Source organism: Pseudomassariella vexata (assembly GCF_002105095.1).
Source record: "Pseudomassariella vexata strain CBS 129021 chromosome Unknown BCR38scaffold_5, whole genome shotgun sequence".
Taxonomy (NCBI): domain Eukaryota; kingdom Fungi; phylum Ascomycota; class Sordariomycetes; order Amphisphaeriales; family Pseudomassariaceae; genus Pseudomassariella; species Pseudomassariella vexata.
This window is the reverse complement of record NW_024467960.1, coordinates 1,647,924-1,670,418: the sequence shown is the minus strand read 5'-3', so window position 1 is coordinate 1,670,418 and position 22,495 is coordinate 1,647,924. Positions and strand designations below refer to the sequence as shown.

General features: G+C 50.2%; 8 protein-coding genes across 8 annotated transcripts; 6 read left to right on the top strand and 2 right to left on the bottom strand.

Moving 5' to 3' along the window:
* Window positions 1-193: 193 nt before the first annotated feature.
* On the top strand, window positions 194-1,572 carry BCR38DRAFT_456855 (GDSL-like Lipase/Acylhydrolase; the record flags this gene model as incomplete). The annotated part of the gene is made up of 2 exons (XM_040861968.1): window positions 194-358; window positions 421-1,572. 2 exons carry the CDS (start codon window positions 194-196, stop codon window positions 1,570-1,572), a joined length of 1,317 nt encoding a protein of 438 aa, XP_040717221.1.
* A 411-nt stretch (window positions 1,573-1,983) lies between these two features.
* BCR38DRAFT_339680 (NUC169 domain-containing protein) lies at window positions 1,984-4,925 on the bottom strand (the record flags this gene model as incomplete). Its single annotated transcript, XM_040855719.1, has 8 exons — window positions 1,984-2,158; window positions 2,302-2,435; window positions 2,559-3,212; window positions 3,280-3,482; window positions 3,632-3,676; window positions 3,736-4,153; window positions 4,208-4,425; window positions 4,496-4,925. 8 exons carry the CDS (start codon window positions 4,923-4,925, stop codon window positions 1,984-1,986), a joined length of 2,277 nt encoding a protein of 758 aa, XP_040717220.1.
* A 2,599-nt stretch (window positions 4,926-7,524) lies between these two features.
* Window positions 7,525-9,345, top strand: BCR38DRAFT_429705 (uncharacterized protein). Its single transcript, XM_040859981.1, has 5 exons — window positions 7,525-7,849; window positions 7,915-8,154; window positions 8,206-8,241; window positions 8,297-8,641; window positions 8,708-9,345. Exons 1-5 carry the CDS (start codon window positions 7,835-7,837, stop codon window positions 8,939-8,941), a joined length of 870 nt encoding a protein of 289 aa, XP_040717219.1. The 5' UTR covers window positions 7,525-7,834; the 3' UTR covers window positions 8,942-9,345.
* A 564-nt stretch (window positions 9,346-9,909) lies between these two features.
* On the top strand, window positions 9,910-12,349 carry BCR38DRAFT_408212 (uncharacterized protein; the record flags this gene model as incomplete). Its single annotated transcript, XM_040858243.1, has 2 exons — window positions 9,910-10,817; window positions 10,873-12,349. 2 exons carry the CDS (start codon window positions 9,910-9,912, stop codon window positions 12,347-12,349), a joined length of 2,385 nt encoding a protein of 794 aa, XP_040717218.1.
* Window positions 12,350-12,544: 195 nt separating this feature from the next.
* BCR38DRAFT_340189 (pH-response regulator protein palC) lies at window positions 12,545-14,042 on the bottom strand (the record flags this gene model as incomplete). The annotated part of the gene is made up of 2 exons (XM_040855764.1): window positions 12,545-12,814; window positions 12,870-14,042. The coding sequence occupies 2 exons, from the start codon at window positions 14,040-14,042 to the stop codon at window positions 12,545-12,547; spliced, it is 1,443 nt and encodes a 480-aa protein (XP_040717217.1).
* A 477-nt stretch (window positions 14,043-14,519) lies between these two features.
* BCR38DRAFT_456850 (family 57 glycosyltransferase) lies at window positions 14,520-16,354 on the top strand (the record flags this gene model as incomplete). The annotated part of the gene is made up of 2 exons (XM_040861967.1): window positions 14,520-14,739; window positions 14,802-16,354. The coding sequence occupies 2 exons, from the start codon at window positions 14,520-14,522 to the stop codon at window positions 16,352-16,354; spliced, it is 1,773 nt and encodes a 590-aa protein (XP_040717216.1).
* A 2,476-nt stretch (window positions 16,355-18,830) lies between these two features.
* Window positions 18,831-19,184, top strand: BCR38DRAFT_175852 (uncharacterized protein). The gene has a single exon (XM_040853892.1). The coding sequence runs from the start codon at window positions 18,910-18,912 to the stop codon at window positions 19,135-19,137; it is 228 nt and encodes a 75-aa protein (XP_040717215.1). The 5' UTR covers window positions 18,831-18,909; the 3' UTR covers window positions 19,138-19,184.
* A 742-nt stretch (window positions 19,185-19,926) lies between these two features.
* Window positions 19,927-20,986, top strand: BCR38DRAFT_483896 (SURF4 family-domain-containing protein; the record flags this gene model as incomplete). Its single annotated transcript, XM_040863682.1, has 3 exons — window positions 19,927-20,090; window positions 20,188-20,794; window positions 20,849-20,986. 3 exons carry the CDS (start codon window positions 19,927-19,929, stop codon window positions 20,984-20,986), a joined length of 909 nt encoding a protein of 302 aa, XP_040717214.1.
* Between the last annotated feature and the right edge of the window lie 1,509 nt (window positions 20,987-22,495).

Sequence of the window (22,495 nt, the reverse complement as noted above, 5' to 3'; positions counted from 1 at the left end):
AGGTTGGGGTACGGTGGTATAAGTGCTGGCTATATTGAACCCAGATTAGATGCCAATGCAACATGAAAGAAGGGAATGACTCGAAATAAAGGTTTGGACTTCGAATATAAAGTTCCAGCCTACCAAATCTTCGGGTACCAAGTCATCCAGTGTTGGATCACCCTTAGTCGTAATGTATAATCCACTCTGTAGAATGGGGTCGCCTCGACCACTCACTGTCCTATTCCTTGTGGTCTTCTTCTTCTCATCGCAAGCACTAGCCGCCGATATAAGACGCCGTGAAAAGCGGCACTGGGTGGACATCTGGGCAACGATGCCGCAGCTCACTGAGCCGGCCAACCTGCCACCAGCTCCATATGTAAGTCCCCTTACCTAATCGAACGATCTCATGTAAAACATAAGACTGACAGAATCAAACAGAATCAAACAGGCGTTGTGTTCGCAGACGCCACCCTCCGGCAGACAATCCAAGTGTCTCTCTCTGCCTCAATCCTCCGCCTCCAAATCTCCAACGTCTTCGGCATCTCCGACCTACCCATCACGGCGGCCACGCTGGCCCTTCCCCTCAATGGCTCAGCGGGAACTTCAGCCATCGAATACCACACGCTCAAGCCGCTGACATTTTCGAGAAGCCCAAATTACACCATCCCCTCCGGCGCCCTCGTAGTCTCAGACCCAATTGACTTCCCCGTAAAGTCACAATCCATCCTAACCATCTCACTGTATTTAGCCGAAGGCCAGACAACAAACTCCATAACCTCGCACCCCGGAAGCCGGACGACGTCGTATTTCGCGCCGGGAAACCAAGTCAATGCCCCCGAACTAGGAGATACCGAGGGAGTCCTATCAGCAGATCATTGGTACTTCATCTCCACGCTCCAATCCTACCTCCCATCCACCAATCCATCAACCTCTTCCCTCGCCATAATAGGCGACAGCATCACCGACGGCCGCGGCAGCACCACCAACGGCAACAACCGCTGGTCCGACGTCCTGCTTTCCCGTCTCCAGAAAAACCCCGGCACCCAGGGCATCACCGTCCTTAACCTCGCCGCCGGCGGGAACAGGGTCCTTTATGACGGCCTCGGCCCCAACGCCCTGTCCCGCCTCGACCGAGACGTGCTCTCCCACCCTAACATAGGCTACGTCCTCATTTACGAAGGCGTGAACGACATCGGCACCGCCTCCGTCGACGTTGCCGCACAACACAACGTAGGTACCCGGTTAATTGCTGCGTACGACCAAATGATCACGCGGCTGCACAGCAGCGGGATCCCCGTGTTTGGGGCGACAATCACGCCGTTCAGTGGCCCTGGGCAGACTTATACGGATCCCGAGAGGGAGAGGACGCGGCAACGTGTGAATGGATGGATACGCAGGAACGGACGGTTTGATGGGGTGGTTGATTTCGATGCGGTGGTGAGGAATAAGACGCAGGTCGATCAGTTGATGGAGGTGTATAACAGTGGTGACTACTTGCATTTGAATCCCGAGGGGTATCGAGCAATGGGTGATGCGGTGGACCTGGCGCTGTTTGAGAGGTTTGCGGATGGGGTTGATGAGATATTGTGAAGGGAATGGGATGGGATTGGAAAGAAGGCGATGGTTGTGAAAGAGAGGGTGGAAGTTGGACAGGAATGACACTTTACAAGATGGGTGCCTTGCTGCATGTCATATTAGTGATTCAATTGTATCCAGCTGGAGATTGGTTCGCTACAGCAAATAGGGGAATACGACTAGGATTATACGGTAGTGATTGGGTAAGATGTGCAGACAGTATTGTAACGGGTGGAGACAAAAGGCATCCTACAGGCACGCATAACGAACCAAAATTGGACATCGGGAGCTAAGCCTCGAAAAACACGGAGGCTCGAAGGCCTCTTCTCTTGAACGCCTTTCGCTATGCGAATTCCTACCTACGCAATCCGTTTTCCCTACCAGGCATCCTGGGCAGTAAACTTTCCCAGTTATGCTTATCCTACATCATGTCCACAGCCGACAAGTGCCGTCAGCTCCAGCGCTGACCACCCACGGGCTTGTCGGGTGCCAGTCAATATCCATTACACCCAGTTTATTGACAACCTTGTGTCCTTTGAGGGTCTTAAGCGGCACGATAGTCGGATCAGCCATCAGGTCATTCGTAACCTTGCCATGGAAGCTGCAACGAGGATTAGCTACTGAAATTACGCCACAGTTGCCAGACAAGAGGAATATTCAGTCGTATCTCAAAAGAATTCCAGCAGACCAGAATTTTCTTGGGGCAGATACGGACTAAAAAGAGAAGCCCAGGAAGTTACTCACATCTGAAGAGACCCATCGTCACTACTGTCAGCAAACAAGGGGAAGCTTCGGTGGAATTTGACAGCTCGGATAGCTTCGGGGTGGAACCGCATAGTCTTGTAGGGCCTGTTCGATAGTTCAAGATCATGCCAACACTAGAGACAAAAGTCAGTAAATTTGGAGTTTGCAAGGGACAGCTCAGGAGCAGAAAGCCTATCACGAGGATTGGGCGGTAAAGTTGCAGGTTAGAATCACGTGAAGAACTGGGGATCACCTACCAAGCGTCTATCGTATGAGCCCACGACCAAGTTATCTCCACCGGGGTGAATATCGAACGTGGATATCCATCGGGCTCCGGGCTGGAGAGCCTTGACCAGCTCTTGCTTTTGCAGATCATAGCAACGTATTGTCCGCTGCGTTGCAACGAAGAAGAGCGGCCGTGAGGGATGGAATTGCGCCGTCTGGGCCAAACCTGGCAGCTTACGGAACGGAATCTGGGTCAGGTGCTTGGACAGCGTGTGAATGGCAACCGAACTCTTCTGACCAGAAGGCGAAACAGTACAGAAGAAGTCGCCACGTCTATGCCAGTGTATGACCTTAATGGGCGACCGAACTGTGGCTTTGAGCAAAACACCTTGATCCTCGAGTCGCGTCCCTGGCCGAGTCCATTTGGCCGGAGGGTCTTTCCTGGCTCCAGAAGCTGTCATCAACTGTTGACTGTGTGTGGCATAGCCGAAACCGGCATCAAGAACATCTCGACTAGCTTGGTGCAGTTCTGGATCGATATATGATGGAACCAGAAAGTAGATGTCCTCACTGACGGCTGCCGAGAGAATCGAAGCGTCTTTCCCTGGCCGCCAACGGACAGCATCTACAGGCTCATCACTGCTAAGCTTTATGCTGTCCATCTGCTTACCACTCTTGAGCTCCCACTAACACAACGAGTTAGTAACTGCGACACGCCATGAAAGGTAATGAGGGACACCGGGTTTCACGTACTAGTTTCACCGTTCCGTCGTCACCTCCAGTTGCGAGGAACATGCCCGTGGGGTCAATTGCCAATGAGCGGACACGGCCCTCGTGGCCACGGAATTCGATAGAAGTCACAGTTGGGAAAGGTTTCAATTCCTCAGGGCGTGGCAACTTTGGCAGTAGTGACGATGGATCGATGTTTAGGCGGTTCTTGCGGACTCGCGGCGCCACTACAACTGGGGTTAGCGATTTCCACCTTAAAAAAAGAGTTCAACGACAAGTCTGATTTTGCGAGCCAACACAAAACCTCAATGAATTCAAGAGGAATTCCTGCTTTTAAAAATGCCAGAAAGAGGGTAGGAAACTGCTGGCTACTTACAATACAGATCCAAACAACGCTCAAAGCGTTCCTTGACAAATTGATCTACAGTCTTGTAAGTCTCAATCCAAAGGTGGAGCGGAGGCGGAATCATCAATGCTTACCATAACCAGGTACTCTCCTCAGAGCATCGTATTTTTCTGGCAAATACTCCTTGGCTCGTTCCTCGGGCTCGGTCTCGTTCCATGCCTTCTTCTCGTCTTCTGTCGGCAGGTACTCCGGTGGTGGGTTGTAACTCTGATCATATCCCGGGGCCGCCATCTTGGGTGCAGATATACGATCAATATTCGGAGGGTTTTGCTGCTCATCTGCCCAAAGGTCGAACAACTGCTCCTCCTCCTCTTCATCCTTTTCCCTCTCCTCAGGGGGCTTGTAAGGTAAGATCCTGCCCTCGCGTATTGCTTTCACAAGCTTCATAACTTTCTTCGCCTCGTGCTTTGATGGGAGGAAGCGTCTCTTGGGCTCTGGAGCCGCACTGAGCGGCATTGGTTCCTCAAAGGACGTGAACCATTCGATTGTGTCCTACACCAAAGTCAGAAATGCCGACGTCGTTCCGATGAAAAACATTCGACTTACAGCATATGGATCGTAGCCCTCTTCGGGTACTTCATTCATCTGCACGCGACGCAAAAGCTCCAGCTCATCCTGGCTCAAGTTGAGAGGCTTGCCCGTGGCCGGGTCAGTCAGACCGGTCCAGCCCTTTGGCACCTCGATGGAGTCTAGCAGAGCATCGAGAGCTTCTCCTCTTGCGGGGCGCATGACTTTCTTGCCATCAATCGAGTAGCCGATATGCGCTGTATCAACATTGTGTTAGCAGCACGGGCGACGCTTGAGAGCTTAAGAGAAAACCGGGAGCCAACGTACGGTAGGAGTCATAGAAAGACAGGGGAATATTTCCAATCGTATTTACTGGTTCCTGCGCATCTGTGTCGTCTGAATCGTAGTCTGGAACAATGTCTTCGTAGACGTATCGAGTACCCCCATTCGCATCCGTCTCAATACGATACTTCGGACCATCGTCTGCTTCTGCTGCATTTTTCCCGTCGGCATCTTCCTCATCAGTAGGTATGTCGTCACTCTCCAGTGCATCTTCCTCTTCATTTTCCAGATCCGCATTCACTTCGTCAATGTCAGCGTCGTCGCCATCGTCGTCACTACTGTCGTCTGAGTCGCCTTCTAAGACACCCTCGAGAAGGCCGTCGCCAAACTCCTCATCATCAGAGTGGAAAGCTGTTTCCACGACAGCTTCCGCTGGCGGAGCCTTCCTCTTCAGACTGGATCGTGTTCCTGCCATTTTATTGCTGCTGATAGCTGGCAATTGGGAGGAATTAGCGTTCTACCTTCACTGCTGGAAGCTGATAGACAGGGCCCATCCAGTTATTTTTTTGCTGGTAGTGGGGCTGCTTTTCATTCTGCCGCGATTGGAAATATTCACCGCTTACCTTACTCGCTGGCAGCTGTGGCCGGCTGTCACTATGAGAGTCCCAAGTACATGTTTGGTTTAGTTCCGATCTTAAGAACTTCACTTGGAAACATTAGCAAGTGGACTCTAGAAGGTCGTCAAAGAAGTAACAAAATAAGCTGCGCAACTAAGGCCGTGGGGTAGTAAAGGACAACCCGATACTCGAGGTGGCAGAATATTTCATCTCAATTCACTACACTGGACTACCAAATTGCCTTTGCACTGACATTTGAATCACATCACCGGCGTACCAAAAGAAGTGGCTAGCAAGAATGATCCTGTCAGGTTCCGTCCAAGCTTGTGTAGTTTACTGCATCAGGCCATGGCCGACTAGAAACATCTAGACTTGCTAAATCCTAGCTTGTTCGCATTCCAAAAGATGTTGTTGGAGGAATCTAGGTTAGCCATTTCAACAAGTTCTAACCTCCAAAAGCCTTTCATTCCGGATTGCCATATACCCACTGAAAGGTTCTCACATGAGCTTCCGTAATACCATCATGTCTCTGTACTCTGGTCTCGAAATTGAGGCTGCCGAGGATAGCTTGTACGTTATGGATGTCCCGTTCGGCTGAGGATATGGATGAAACCCCGGTAGTCGAAATATCCAGCTCGCACACTGAGAAAGACGAGGCTTCTCAGAATCCCCAGGCCTGTTCAAAAGTGATTTGAGCTCGCCTGTACTACCAAATATGTCATACAGTTTATGAGTATGGCTGAAATCCCGGCGTTGTTTCTGGTCTTGAAGTGATTTTATTATGTTGCTCAAACTCGACAAATGTTTGCTGTAGATAGTCACACATCTACTCCGCTAGGATTTCAATGCTCACATCCCTTTTTATGGCATACCTGTACAAGCTTACAGCCGATTTCTCGTGGTTTAATCGAGGCACCAACTTCGCGATCTCTTTTTCGCGTTTCCAGGTACATTGGAGTGAGGACCGAAAACTCCTCCATCGACGACTGAAGCTATCTTCAACTCATAGCTCTCGGGTTCGGTCTCGCCTTCATGCGTGTGGAGCGAATCTACCAACATAAAGGGCAGGTTAAAAATCATGAAGGCGATTAAAACTCACAATTCACGTCTGCAAGTTATTGTATTTCATTTCACAGCGACGTGCTACTTGAGGTCATACAATAAAAGGCATATGAAGGGTGTAACATTGGGTAGCTCTATTTTCCTGTGGAATAAACTTGGTGTAACTTAACAATCCTGACTGAGTATGCCGTTTGTTTCGTCGTCTAGTTACCACTGTTAATTCGTATGGTCGAATTACCCAGAGCCTTGAAGAGTCTGTTTAGCTGCAGCCGCTATTCTGCTTAAACACCTTTCGTTACCGAGGTAACTAGTATCAAGCTAGCAGTTTTTTATCGGTTCTTTCCATGACTATCTTATGGAGAAACAGTATCATCTATACATTTTGGATAGTCACCGATTGAGCATACCCTGAGGAAATAGATGGGTCAATCGCGTATACTAATTTCAATTGGGATTTTGTGGAATCGAAGTATTCGTCCGTCGGCGTAGTAGATAACATGAGCTGCGATTCTTAGAATTTTGTCGTCGTGAATGGTAAAGAGCTCTGTGCTTTTGTCCTCGTTCTCTCCTACGAAGTTCCTATCGTCCGGGACAGGAGGATCGACAAGTCGCCGTGTTGCTGCCTCCACCAACCATAAAAAACGACATATCTTGCCGATCTTTTTGAGCAGCTTTTTCTTTTGGGGATCTTAAACCCGCAGAACTATAAAAACCACAGTGTTCAGGCTCAGAGGCTTCATTTAAATCCAGAGTCTCAAGTGATCGAAACTCATTTGTTGACGTTTCACCGCCCAACCTCCAAGCTGCTTGTCGACCAAGCACAGAAAGGGCGAACAGTTTGTGACTCAAAGATTGGGAAGAAGCACCGTATTTCGTACGTTATATTAATCCTTGGAATTCAGATGCCGATTTTGTTGACTGCCCAAGTGTGAAAACAAGTTGTGTTCTTCTATAAGTGGTAAGTTCTCCCTCCACAACTGACCATTTAACCACTACCTTGACCGTCATTGGCCACGATGTGGACGCCATAAGCATATTGCATTATGGAAGAAACCAGGTAGTGATCTGTTCGAGCACCTTTATAGTCCTCTCATAAGACTCTTGTGACGCATAATTACGGGTTAGAACCAACTCGGCTACCATTAAACATACGGAACCGCATATTGGGAAATTTAACAAAAAGGCGAGGATTCCAGTCAGGTCTGTTGTTCATTTCTTATGAGTCGTCGGACAGTTCACACCACATCTTCAAGCGCAATGCTCCGACACCTTGATCAGAGTATAGTTCTGATTTTTCAACACTATGCTTATATTCCTAGCTGCCCCCCCGAGAGGAAATACAATGAATTAGCTAGGCCTATTATGCCAACTCTCATACTACGATCTATGGTAAATGGAAGAACTGCCGGGTTCGGTGGTGGGGTACGGAGGTTGGCTAGCCTATTGACTCCGCCAAGTATGGAACCCAAGCCAAAGTGTGGGGGAACAGGCGAGATTCCATCAATCACCGACCAGTGGTAGGCTAATCAATGTAAGCACGCCATTAATAACTTATGTAGTCCGATACAGCTTCCTCTTGATCTGGATATCTCAAAGTCCGATTCGCAGAAGTTCACAACCCAGGGACGCTTTCCTGTTCATCATAAAGAATCCAATTTGTTGAACTCGAAACGCCAACTCGGACAAACATACGCTCATTGACGTCATGCCTGCCTTCTCGGTAAGATCCCCGGCCCCCTAATGTTAGCAATCGCATGACGGGAATCCCATTAAACTGCTGAATAGCGTCTTGTTCGGTTTCTCGCCAGAGACGGTAGAGTATACTATGGTGATGCCATTCTCCCTCGTGGGGTAAATGATATTGCGAAGACGAAGCAGGCTCGCATTGTTACGGGTGATATCTTTGGCAAGCATGAGGTGACGGAGCGGGTTGCCGATGTCCGATTGCTTCTCGCGCCGCTGGCACTTGAAGATGTCAAGACGGTCAGATGTCTTGGACTGAATTACGAGAAGCATGCACATGAGGTATGTATAACCATACCTGTTCGGTGTGGATATTCAAGCTGATTGATACAGTCCGGTCTGCCGCTGCCGAAATACCCCGTGTTGTTTGTGAGTGACCCTTTAAGCCCACCCACATATTCACTAGAGCTAACGCCTAACACAGTATAAACCAATCACTTCTCTATCTGGTCCTTTCGACCCGATCCCAGTCCACAAGATGGCACAGGAAGAGCTCGGACTGGACTATGAATGCGAGCTCGTGGCTATCATCGGCAAACCCTGCGCCGATGTGCCCGAGTCCAAGGCCCTCGACTACGTCCTGGGCTACGCCATCGGCAACGATGTCTCGCACCGCGACTGGCAGATCAAGCGGGGTGGTGGCCAGTGGTCGCTCGGCAAGGGCTTCGACGGCTGGGCTCCCTACGGGCCTGGCATCGTCTCGAGCGAGCTGATTAAAGACCCGCAGACGCTGAAGATTTCTACTAAGTTGAATGGAAAAACTGTTCAGGTGAGCAAAACAAATTGTCGTCTAAGTTATGAAGACGGGTGGCTGATTGAAGGCGCGTGTTTACAGGAAAGCAACACGGCCGACATGATCTTCAACGTCAAGCAGACGATCGCGTTCTTAAGCAGAGGGACGACGTTGCTTCCTGGCGACGTCATCTTCACGGGGACGCCGTCGGGAGTTGGCATGGGACGTGAACCTAAGTTGTGGCTGAAGGATAGGGATGTGGTTGAAGTTGGGTTGGAGGGCGTCGGGACCTGCACGAATAAGGTCGAGTTTGGTAGGGAGACTGCGAAGTTGTAGTTCACGCTCGGGGCTGGAAGGTATCAGAAATGAGTTGGTTTATCAACCAATACGTCTGGTCACTGAGAGTATTGCAATGGGCATAGATCTAATTTACTTGCCTCCGTCGTCACAGCCCGATTGACTCTCTGTACGGGAGGTCCGAATATTGCCTTTGTACCGACCCAAGTTGGGTGAAAACCTGGTGTCGTTCAAGAAGGCTTCTGTCAAACCGTACACAGGATCGTCGGACTGGAATTGTGTTTAATAGAGGCAACTTCTTTGCTGCAGCTGACCTTTGGCGTTATTGATCATTTTACAATTCCATCGCAAGCTGCAGCACTCAATAGCGCTAAAGTCCGGCACAGGGATGCTAGGTTAGTAAGTGGTGCCCCACAATCTGAGCTGTCAAGTGAATTGCTGGCTGCGGTCTTGATGCTCCGCTGTAGGCAGCCAGAAACTGGCCAATCTATTCATAACTTTAGTACCTTTGAGCTCGAATGGGCATTGGTGTGTGGGAAATTAGCGGCAGTGCCGATTGCCCGCGTCGGTCAGCCGTCGAGGTTAGTCGACTTGGGGGCAAGGCATACAACAAACACGTTATTATCTCTAACGGCGCCTCGGTGAAGAGGGCTGAGCGCACGTCGTCGCCATTTACCCAATCCGCATCCAAATTTTGTCGTAAACTGCCTGAATAGGAGGCTTGGACCGATCCTCCTCTCAAACAGGTAATGTATGTCTTGCAATGGATAGCTTGGATGTCCATCACATGGGACTGTTAGTCTTCGCTCTGTTTTCTTTATCAATGCCTACAATGTGCCCCAGTGGGAGAGCATTGTTCCTTGCCTATCTGTCTGTGTATTCCAAAGTTCTGTTTCACCAGCTCGAAATGAACTCTCGCTGCCATTAAGAGTTACTATTCCCTTGTGTGATCTTTAGATTCCTTCAAATAATATGATCGTTCTTGGGCGCCAGCCCAACTATCCCTCATGTCGGTAGTAGAGATGGTGCCCTTCATCAGGGCGCCAAGATGGAAGGGGAAGGGGAAAGCCGTCCTACGAGAAGAAGTCTCTGCGTCTCAGCCTTGTGCCATCGTCATCTCCGATACATCTCCCGATACAACAGATCCCAACGATGAAGAGAAGCCACAATTGAAGGGCGAACAGAAGGCTGTTGCATCTATCCCTATTGTACTAGACTCCGATTTCGACGACGAGTTCAGATGGAAGGGCAAAAGTAAAGCGATAATACCGGATGTGGAGGACCAGATGTCGACTTCCATGATTCAATTCACTGCTGGAGACGTACTCGAGGTGGACTGGACCAAGTATGAGCCTCCGCAGGGGCTGAGAAACACCATTGAGATCAAGTCTGAGATCATAAGGCAGATAATCCAGAATTCCATCGACCAGGTCAAGAGTCGAATAGCCGAGGAAGAGGCAAAGCGAATCGCTGAAGCTGAAGCCGAGAAATCACAGGAAGAGGAGAGGGCCAGACTGGCAGCTGAGGACCGAAAGGCTTCAGAAGCACCAGAAGCTGTCCTCGATGGAGATTCCGACACAGTAGGGGATTCGTCGAGACCTGCGATGATGGAAAAGATGTCTCATCCCATCACATTTGCAGGCGTTCAACTTCATCTTGATGCCCATGGACTGTTGCGTCCAGCTGATCCAGCAAAGTCGAAGAAACGCTCGCTGATGGGACTTCTACGTCGTCTGAACAACAATGAAAAGGCAGAGGGTAGTATGTCAGGGGCTACTCGCCACAAACACAGCCTATACACGAGCAGTGTCGACTTGACTTCGCCCACAGGCAAAAGGCGATTTGCGCTCGATGTTAAGAAGGTTACATCTAATAATAGCAGCAGCCCGACATCGTCGATCCACGAAGAAATTATGTAAATCGACATTAATCTGTCCTTCAGGTGGTGTCATGAGCTAATTCATGGGTAGAGAATGTGTGTCGTGTCTCGACGACTTCACTGCCAAAGAGATGGTCAAGGCACCTTGCCACAGCTATTGTCACGACTGTTTTGCCCGGCTCATCACCGCCGCTTGCGAGAATGAGCAGCAGTGGCCACCAAAATGCTGTCTGAACGATATCCCAGAAGGAATAGTCCTCTCCAACACCAGCACAGAGCTTCGGGCCAGATACCGTGAGCGAGCTGAAGAGTGGAACATCCCCGTCAGCGACCGAATCTATTGTCACCAGCCCGACTGCAGCTTATGGATCCAGCCCATCAGAATCGACCAGGTCAGCAGTCTCGGCACATGTGCCAATGGCCATCGGACGTGTACCATCTGTCACGGGCCGCAACACGACGAAGCCGACTGCCCCCAAGATAGAGACCTGATCAGAACGGAGGAACTGGCCGAGGAAGAAGGCTGGAGACGGTGTCATCTCTGCCACGCTTTTATCGAGCACAGGGAAGCATGTCAGCACATGACTTGTCGATGCGGAGCTGAATTCTGCTACGTCTGCGGCGCCATATGGCGCTCGTGCGCATGCACCATGGACCAGCTCCGCGCGGTGAAGAACAGCGCTGCGACCCGCCGGCAGGAACGCCAGGCACGCGAGGCTCGGGAAGAAGCTGAGATTGCGGAAGCGCTTCGCCTCGTCGAGGAATTTGAGCGCGAGCAGGCGCGGAAAGCAGAGCTCTTGAGACTGGAGCTAGAACGGGTGGAAAGAGAACGCAAAGAGAGAGAGCTCCAGGAAAAGCTTGAGAAGGAAGAGCAACGGCGGGTAGCTGTTGAGGCTAAGTTTCAGGAGTTGCGGGAACTGCTCAAGGATTTGCATGAGCGACAGTGGACGATTGTTAAATCCGAACATGACAAAGAGGAGGCTAACACGAGAAGCCGGGCCCTGTTGGCCATGGGCAAACTCCGGGCACAACACAAGGCGGAGCGCGAGACCATCGAAGTTGAAGCGAACACCAAGATCACTGACCGAAAGAGGGAGCTAGACTGTGAGTACGCAATACGTGTTGCCGAGGAGCGCCGCATCGAGGAGGAATACCACAAGCGCCTGTGCGCCTTTTGGGGCGACAGAAAGGGAGGCGAGCGGGGTGTCGAAGACGCGCTGCGGAAGCTCAAGCGGAGGATGGACAACGCTCATGCGGTCTGGTGGAAGTGGATGCAGAACGAGATGGAGGCTTGTCAGTACCAGGTTCAGGAGGAGCAGGACATTCGGTTTGAGTTGATGCATGAGGCCGAGAGGAGACTGGCTTTGTCTTCAGAGTGGAAATGGGAAGAGCTTCTGAGGAGGAATGAAGCGGAGGTGAAGTGGGTGGATGCGGTGGTTAGGGAGCGCGAGGGAATGCTGAATGATATGGAGAATGGGGAGGATATTGAGGCTTGGTTTGCTGAGGGGGGTTTGAATGGTGCGATAGAGGAGGAGTTGAAGGTTCCGGGGGCGTATAGATGGGATTGAGTGAGAATAGTATTTGCCACTTTTGTTATTCTAGTCATAGTAAACAGATGTGCCACGCATGGCCAATCTTCAATTTGTCCAAATTGACAACATTTGATCGCCAATTGTCTATATATATTGTGTCGTACTGGGAATGTCAAAGCTGTAGGCTCAGAAGTAGAGCTATACATGGGGTGTGACTTGCCACCAAAGCGGCTAGTAGTATGACCTATGACTATCGCTCTGATAGTCACCCTGAGTCCCAGGAAACGCTCCAACTAGAGCCGGCCTCGCAGTAATTTCTTCATCATCAGAACTCAGAGGCTCACCTCCGTAGTCGTCAGATCTATCGGGAAGAGCTCGCATAGCCTGCAGAGACTGTTTGCTGAGCTCAGGCACGGTGTAAGGCTTGATACTGTGAATTTCGCGACCAGAGGGGAGTTTTGCCAACAGAGTTGCTGGGGCAGGCACAATCTGAGTGAGCATCTAGGAGTCTTGTTAGTTGAAAGTAAGCCAGAAGAGATGTGTAAAGGTAATTCACCGTATCATTTACTTTAGTCCACTTCTCTTCCAACATCTCTATGACACGGGTTTCCTCAATTTTGCCCGCCTCCGCCCCCCATCCAGTACCCTTTTCGACCTTCTTGTCCTCTCTCTTCTCAGCCCAGTCTTTCTTCAAGCGACTTAAGCTCAACCCTTTCTTGACGTCTTTGGCTTCTATACCAAGCTCTTGAAGCCCACACTGCAGCCAGCCTAGCGCGTTGCCCGTCTGGCCGGATAATTCCGCATCAATGCCAAAGAACCGGCATGCTTTTGCTCGACATGTCTTTCTCAAGTCCTCGACATAACGCACCAGCCCTTCGTTCAGTTTAGATGTGCCCTTCGTGTTGGATTTACACAATGCAGATGCCTGAGCCGCATGGTCCGCAGCTGCAAGACATAGGCGGGCGAATAGATGAGCTCTGACTTTGGGGATATCAGGTGCCTTGTACATCCATTCCCGGTCATTCTTGTTGCGGTCTTGCACCACGAGGGCGGGATAGGGGTCATCCTTCAAGACTGCAAGCAAGGTTGCCTCAGCTAGCGCCAGAGAGGACATAGCCCTGGTGGTCGTGGCTGTAATGTCAGCACATGGTGGGCTTGTAATCAGACCCTCAGCGCGACGGGCTAGGAAGTCATGAACCGATGCTGCATCTAAGAGATGTTTGGTAGCTGTTGTGATGGCGGTTGTGCGCTCTTGGGTTCCAACAGGTGCCCCAGATGTTACGTAGAGAGGATGCAAAGCCGCACGTGCTAAAAGAGTATGCGCATAGCCCAGAGTCGATAGACAGAAGAATATCTCGTATTCAACAGAGTGTATCTTCACTCGGGCTGTCTCCTTGCCAGGCACAGAATTATCAGAAAGCGTTGGTCTCCACTCAATAGCCGGAGTGGATATCAACGCTGCACCAATTTCCTCACCATGCAGTATCCGATGGTTAAGGCCGGCATCAATAGCAAAAAGGTATGGGAAGTAGCTGTTGAGGCTTGAGATGATGGATGGGAGGTTTGGCGGTTGGGAGGATGCGGGCAGTCGCTTGTGCTTTTTTAGCACTTCCCTTACAACCCCACGATAGGTGCTGGCGTTGAGGGGCAGTGAGGGATGGGGTTCGCAGTTGAAGGTGGACGAAAACGAGAAAGATGAGGTGGTGGGCAGTGTGAACGGATACGGCATGGTGACGAAAGAGGATTACTTAGACTGCTAGAACCGTAGGATAAGTCAAGCCGAGGTCGGCTTTTATTAGAGTTGGTTTAGGGTGCACCCATGATGAACATTGCATTTTCTTGGCATGTCTCATGGCCTAACCTAATTGTCCCGAAGCCAAGATGTCAAACTTGATGTCACTCACAGGACAATGACAGCGGCTCAAGGCCAAAATGAAGTTGAGTACGCCACAAGCACTAGCCACAGCTGCCCTGGAAGGCTTAAAATTGAACCTATTGGCTTTGCTTTGTCCGAAGTTTGTCGAAAGTCGCGTCCCCAGTCTGCAACCTGACCCGTTCGTGATCCCTGCTAAAAAGTTGCGGGCAGCAAGCTGTCATTTCGGACTGCGCCCTTCTTCTTCCCTGGTAGCCACGACAGACGGATTGCACCTCACGACTCAATGAAGCTGCCAACCGTTGTCCTAACTTTCTCAAAGAACCGGTGATCATGGCTTCTGCAGCGCCCTCGCCCCACAAACCTCGGCGCAAGTCTAAGAAGCCAGCCGCCAGCGTCATCAAGTCGGAGGCTCTCGTGCGCACCCCGTCGTTCCCGCTTGCAGCTTTCCTGTGGCCAGCTAGAACCTCGTTGTCGCAATGGGAGGTCCTTCCCCTCATTCTGATGGCCGTTGGCCTCTTTCGGTGGGCTGCTGGTCTTTGGGGATATTCTGGTTAGTTCAGAAGCCTCCCTGCTCCATCTGCTTGGGAGCAATGAACTGATAGTGTTGCTTAGGTTTCCAGAAACCACCCATGTATGGCGACTACGAAGCACAAAGGCATTGGATGGAAGTCACAACGCAGCTGCCCATATCGCAATGGTATTTCCATGATCTCCAGTGGTGGGGCCTCGATTACCCTCCTTTGACGGCTTACCACAGCTGGTTACTGGGCAAGATTGGGGCTCTGATCGACCCATCATGGTTCGCGCTGTACACATCTCGCGGCTCAGAAGACCCGATTCTGAAGATATTCATGAGAGCGACCGTCATCATCTCCGAATATCTGATCTATATACCAGCTCTGGTCATCTTCGTCCGCCGATTCAGCAGGATGTCTGGCGTCGCACAATGGACAGCTTGGGTGGCACTAGTTGCAATCCTCATGCAACCTGCTACTATACTCATTGATCATGTACACTTCCAATACAACACGGTCATGCTTGGTTTCGTGACGGCGAGCATGTCAAGCATGGTTGCTGGTCGATACATGTGGGCCGCCATCTTTTTTGTTGCCGCACTAGGCTTCAAACAGATGGCTCTATATTACGCTCCGGCAGTCTTCTCCTTCCTTTTGGGGAGTTGTATATTCCCCCGCATAAATGCCGGTCGGTTTATAATAATAGCTGGGGTCACCGCCCTATCTTTTGCGTTACTCATCCTACCATTGGTTCTAGGAGCGTTGTACGATGCCAGTCGAGGAATTGATTCGAGACCCGACCTTGATGGGCTGCGACCTCCTCTGCCAATATTCACCCAACTTGAGTCATATCTTGACGAAAAAGCGGTATACTACCCGGTCGTGGAGCTGCTGGTTCAGATGGTACATCGAGTCTTTCCCTTCGCGCGTGGACTCTTTGAAGACAAGGTTGCCAATTTCTGGTGTGCGGCAAATGTAGTCATCAAACTCCGCCACTATCCCACTGCATTGCTCCAGCGCGCGTCACTCGTGGCAACCCTCGCATCCATTGCGCCACCAAACTTCGTTCTATTCCTGCGGCCCCGGAAGGAGCTTTTGCCGTACGCATTCGCCGCCACGGCATGGGGGTTCTTCCTATTCAGTTACCAAGTACACGAGAAGAGCGCACTCCTTCCTCTCTTGCCAATGACGCTCCTTCTTGCCGGGAAGCAGGGTCTCGGCAAAGACATCCGTGCGTGGGTGGGATTTGCAAACATGCTTGGAGTGTGGACCATGTTCCCCTTGCTCCAGCGAGTGGATCTGCGAGTTCCATACGCCGTCTTGACTCTTCTTTGGGCCTACCTGCTGGGACTTCCACCTACATCGACAAGTGCATACTTCCAGGAAGGGGAGAATGTGTGGGCTCAGTGGGCTACGGCAGTCATTCATGGGGCCTTCTATCTCGCCATGGGTGTGTGGCACGTTGCGGAGATGTTTGTCCCTCCTCCTGTCGACAAACCAGACTTGTGGGTTGTAGCGAACGTTGGTCTCGGTGCTACTGGCTTTGCACTGTGCTATGTCTGGTGCCTGTGGAAACTTACGGTAGAGAGCGATATTCTCCCCAAGCGATTATGGCCAGCAAAGATGGATGCAAGCAAGAAAACCCAATGACCCCATTTCAGCCTGCCTGGGATTCACACTTCAGACTCCACGACACTCCCGCGAGTCCAGAAAAGCGAGAAAATAGACAGTTATGAAAAGAGGTATACAAAATTTGCATTTAAATAGTTCCTGGATTTGTCCGTAAACAACAGTCCACAACTATGAGACGGGTACGATACCACTAGCCGGCTAAAACAATGAAAGGACTGATCCCGTACCGGCCATGCGAGTCCATCTGCAGATTTACGACCCGGATCTCAACCACAGAACCGCAAAATTCGGGTTGAGACAGATTAGCTGGTCTCACAGACACAGGATTAGGGGCGTACCAGGACGGCCATGCGGTTCGGTGTTACCAAATACGCGCTCTCTGTCCAACCTATATTTTGACCTCGTCTGTTTAACGACTCGGCTCTGTTTGCAAACTCACTGGTGTACGACCGACGAGGAGCCGTTTCTCTACGCAGTCACCGATTCACGGGATGCAGAACAAACAGACAAGTCTGAATTGACGTCGTTGCCTCAACGCTGATTGGCCTGCTTCTCCGGAGATATCCTGAACTACACATTCCCTCCATGTGAGACAATCGAGGGTCTTTGGTTCGAGTTTTTCAAGACGTTGTTCGACTCTCGGGAACGGAGTGACGACAGTCAACAGCTGTAACCGATTGTATTTATGAATGAGCAGGCCGAACTGGAAGTTGCACGTACGCTTCTCGAAATGTAAGAACGCATCCGTGGCGGGATGAAGCTCTCTCTCAGATACCTGATCGCCATGAAAGGCAGTTGCTTCCAGTTGAAGGTCTGGTCTCTCAACCCCCCCCCTTGTCATTCGTTGCACCACCTGTCAAGTGTAAGACCTAGTAGTTGGACAATAGTTTATCTGCTGAGCTTACCACAATCTCGGGGCTTGATGCCATACTGACTTAGGTATTCATATCACGACGCTCTTATCACATAGGCCACTGTATATTGGAATGACTTTACGGATTTGATCCCTCGCGATGGCATGTGGCGACTGCTACCTTTATGGCAATATTTTTTTATCTCGGACTTGGGGGTAGCAAGTGATGCTTGGCTCAGTCGAGTGACTGCTAATAAACATTGCGAGGACGCCCGACCGTTGTAAGCCCACGGGCCTGCCCGTTCAATGCTGCTGCTATCTTGAGAGCTTGTGTTCGATGATGACTCACTGTCTAAACCCGCAGTACAAACCTCGAGAAATCTGTGCTACTACGGGACGAGCTTGCATTATTCAGTGAATTGGCGTTCCAATGACTTCAGTCTCAAGCTGAGAATTGGGGAGTGACGCCATCATAGATACTCGGGCTCACTTACTGCCACAATGCCAATCACAGCGTGGTCTTCAACTTGAAGCAATTGGCATGAACAAAAATAGCGGGTTATGCACACAATATGTACCTCTAGTGCTGTCTCAGCCCCCAAGGACTCCCGATCCAATTTCCCTTGCCCATGCTGGCGGAAGTCCAGTCAATGTACTTGCAGTCAACACCCTCCACCACCAACCCGTCAGTCTTGTCTTGTCTTGCTCTCCTTCTGATTTCTGATCTAATCCAAAGCGCAGTCCGCTTAGACCGCTCGGTGAATTCGTTTACCTCATCACCATGAAGTTTGCCCTTGCGTTGATGGCTGCAACGTCCAATATCACGTTGAGCTTCGCGCAGTCTACAGCGACGATGGCCGTCTCCCGTCGTGCTACTGCGACTACTTCTTCTACATCGTCTGGGGCAGCTGCGACGTAGATTATCAATGCTGGAGCAGTATGTGTTTGAAGTAACTCATGACAGGATATAATCACTAAACAGGATTTACAGGCCGGTTTCTCTTTCTCGGCGGACTCAGTAGCAGATAATCCGAGAGATACTGTCCATGAGTGCTTCTCAGTGTGCCTGAGGGAGAGCGTCTTAATAGAATATCTCTCAGAGTTAAACTTCTATCCAAAAAATCATTCTGTTGCCTGAGCCGAATTCGAGTATCCATGTATCCCCTGCAAGTATGTCGAGACGGGCTGAACTGGCTTTTTTAGAGATACTTGATTCTTCCTGCTTACGAAAGTCTACTCGAAACTTTAATTGAACTGTGGAATTACCAGTTGGCTGCGGGAGCATTCAAGCTTGACCCATTACCACGGCTATCCGGTGGCCGGAAAGGGCCGTATTACTCTGCATAGCCAAACTCTGAAAGCGAAGTAGCATATTGCATGTGCCGAAATGATCACCACGACGACGTGGTTGTGCATCTTCGATACCAGCAACCGCTTTTCGATGGGCCATTCGGCTGGTCTGTTTGTGTCGTCTTCTAGTGCTCGTCAGGAGACAAAAGCGGCTGGCTTGGGTTCTTCGATTTTCCACGTATCCATTCAACTTAAAATGAGAGACCTCTGATGGAAGAGAAGCTGAATCTTGAGTTAAATACGTTGTGTATGTTTCACAACGTCAAAGTGACGTTCGCCTGGTGCTGTGAGATGTCATACTGTCACAAGTCGCGATTTTTACCTTGGCGAGCCTGGATCAGCTAGCTGCTCACAATCAGTTAAATTTGAGATGATACCTGTTTATTTACTTGACAGATTGGCCTCTTGTTGCTTACTTCCAATCCCTCAACTTTCCTGTGAAGTCGTTGGGGACGAACTCTTCCATAAATTTCCCATAAGCCCTCCTGGCTCAGGGTCAGAATTCATGAAACCGACCGCACCGAGCATGCTAACTATCGAAGAACACGTCCCTGGACACAATTTCTCATTGAAAGAATCTTTTTCTGACTCGGCGTAGTGCAACATTCTTCTTACGTGGCTTGGACTTCTGGTGAAATCCAGATGCAAGAACATGACCACAATCGCAGGAGGACGTGTGTGGTGGGTAACTGCTATATGAAAATACGATCCTCATGTGGCAGTGAGCTCGGCAGTTTACGAAAGATGATTAGCCGAATGACGACGGCATATTGAGGAATACGCCATGGTGAGATAATGGCAGCGGCCTCGACAATTATTAGGGCATGTCTATTTTTGTCTCGGAGGGGTCATGCGGAGGTGGCTTCTAGCGTGGCCGTGCGGAATATCCATGATAGAACAGTACAGGCTTATTTCTACAAAAGCAAGCCGGTGATGGAAGTAGTCTACTATCGCCCTTAGGCATTCTCCACTTGGACTCGATTCAAAGTTGCCCCATGCTTTCGGCTTTGTGCAGTGCAGTGCTCGAGCCACATTTCCAGACCAATTGATAAGCTCAATAGGTGGCTCCATTGAATTGAGGACACGGTTGTTCCTGCCACTTGAGCACCGAACCTACAGGCTTACCTGGCTGAAGCGAATCTTTCAACATCTGGCCACTCTGGAGATAGCTCAGGTTCGCAAACAACTAGTCGTCGTTGCCGATGCCAAACCACCCTTTGTTGGCGCCCTTCTTTTCTTGCAGCTGATTTCAGCCTGGACATCGGCGACTTCTATCCTTCTATCCCCATTTAACAATAACCTTAGCTCCCCACACATACCTGCCCCTATCTCCCCTCCTCGCCGACAGCAGGTCTGCACACATCCAACCCTCAGTCCGACCTCCAACATGGCTCAGATGAGGGGAACAGGCGGCTATCGCCTTGGCGCTCAGAACCACTTTGGTGGACAACATCGCGAGGGCAATTCGGAAGCGAGTACGCTCGATGCGATACGAGAGCAGACGTCCAAGATCGAGGATATTCTGGATACATACAGCGAGCCCATCAAGCCGTACGTCACCACCCAGCTCCCGCTGTTACACCATGGTCCCTCGGCTCGTTCCCGCGCTTTCTGGTGACGTGGCAAGCTAATAGGGTCTTTTCTGTAGTTACCTACCAGCCATCGGCCGCTTCCTGATCGTTGTTACATTCCTCGAGGATGCGCTGAGAATCTTGACACAATGGAGCGATCAATTGCTGTATCTGCATGACTACCGAGGGTTCCCCAACGGCCTCAACCACATGTTCCTCATGGTCAACGTCCTGACCATGGTCGCCTGCGCGACCCTCGTCATCATCCGAAAATACTCCGATTACGCTGTTGGCGGCCTTATGGGGGTTGTGGTTGTCCAAGCCTTCGGATATGGCTTGATTTTCGACCTCAACTTCTTCCTCCGAAACCTCTCCGTCATTGGTGGCCTCTTGATGGTCCTGTCAGATTCGTGGGTCCGGAAGACAAAGGCCTTTGCTGGACTTCCCCAGCTGGACGAGAAGGACCGAAAGATGTACTTCATGTTGGCTGGACGTGTCCTCTTGATCTTCCTGTTCATTGGTTTCGTCTACAGTGGGGAGTGGTCGGTCTGGAGAATCCTTGTCAGTATCCTCGGGCTCGTGGCCTGCGTCATGGTCGTGGTTGGATTCAAGGCCAAGTTCAGCGCTACTCTCCTGGTCGTTATATTGAGCGTTTTCAACCTCTTGGTGAACAATTTCTGGACTGTAAGTCATCACCTTCCCGCCAAGCTCTTGGCTGCATTGGCTAATTGGTCATAGCTCCACGAACACCACCCCCACAAGGATTTTGCCAAGTATGATTTCTTCCAGATCCTGTCGATCGTTGGTGGTCTCCTTCTCCTCGTCAACAGCGGGCCGGGACAATTCAGCATCGACGAGAAGAAGAAGGTCTACTAGCCCACCACAGTCTAGGGAGACGGTAGTCCGGAATTCGAAAACAGGGGGCTACCAGAACGCCTTCGACGTTGCACTAGTAAAATCTAGCACGCATAACCTGGCGCAAACGGACTTGGCATGGATATAGTATTTCAGTTAATCGGACAGGTTGAAACGGCGCAGCCTAACCATCCGAAGACCCTGGTGTAAAAAAAAGTATACAGTTTGGGGAAAGTAGTGTTACTCAAGCATGTCCACATATTCTGTGTGTAGCTTTTAAACATCATGAGCCTGATGGTAGTATGCTGCATCTCTGGTCTCTATGCAGTGCATGTGTGCCATGGTTATTTAAAACCAGAATTTGCGGATACGGGCCAGCTTATAGGACAAGATGTGGGTGGGCACGGTAGCTACAGCAGTTTAATTGTACCAGGTCGCAACGGTTCCTGCCAAAGCACCACTGGCCGTGACTATGCTCAGACACTAAAGCCACCCTCATTAGCCCTGCGACATACACTTATTATTCTAGATGCCCACCATGATTCTCAAACTCTGCACATTGAATATCCCGGCCTGACTCGATTCGAAACAGAGATGTCTCGGCAAGGGAAGGATTGCATTGCAGTTTTTTTTTTCTTTTTCTTTTTTGCAATGAAATGTACATGAAAGTAATCTCAGCATTTGACGGATATTTGACGCTCAAGGTTGAGGTTTGATCAGATTTCTAGCTGACTACGAACAGACCCTGACGATTCCTGCTGGGTCCAGTATCCAAGGGTGAGTGTTGCAAAGTGAGCCAATCGATTCCGTGGTCGGGGAATTGACACTGATGAATTCCAAGCTTTTGGCTTACCCTTCAAGTACGTACATAGCCAACGTCTCTCACTAAGACTCCATAACTCGATGGATGCTCTCCGTTAATACGTGGTGTGTTCAATGCTCACACCCATGCTGTGGAGTGGCTGTGCCCTGTTGAGGTGTAGTCTCTAGAGCAGAAACACTTCCTTCTGTGATGTTTTGCTTTCGATATCTTGTTTGGATACTTAGAGACTGATGTTGCTTCTATATGTCTTCGTATCTGGGCTGATCTATAGTAACTACAGTTGAAAGTTGATAATTATAATCCGGAAAGAAGTCGGTTTTGTTTAGAGAACTCCTCCCTTTCACTGGATTCAGCCCACTTGCCTCACTCTTGTAACCCATCTTCCCAACGGGAACTTCGATGCGTAACTAGGTAATCATCATCTTCGTAATCAATCACTTCACGGATATATCGAGCCATCATGGCTTGCCTAAACTGGATTCGTTGCCTCTGAATAATGCTCACAAAGAGCAAGAATTCATACGAACAGCAAAGCGAGCCACGAGGGAATGGGCCCAGTAACACCAAGAACAATAGGCACAGCCGTCCCAGTATGAGCGAGCGCCCAAACGACCTAATACAACGGTTGACCAAAAAAAGAAAATCAAATCACTGCCATCGCATACAAAACTCCTGATAGCCCATGACGCATAACATAATCAGCAATG

Bases quoted from the DNA above. Each gene is read 5' to 3' on its own strand.
- BCR38DRAFT_429705 (XM_040859981.1), top strand. The intron at 8,242-8,296 runs GTGAGTGACCCT...CGCCTAACACAG, and splicing joins CGAAATACCCCGTGTTGTTT to TATAAACCAATCACTTCTCT. The intron at 8,642-8,707 runs GTGAGCAAAACA...GCGTGTTTACAG, and splicing joins TGAATGGAAAAACTGTTCAG to GAAAGCAACACGGCCGACAT.
- BCR38DRAFT_175852 (XM_040853892.1), top strand. From the start codon at position 18,910: ATGATACCTGTTTATTTACTTGACAGATTGGCCTCTTGTTGCTTACTT.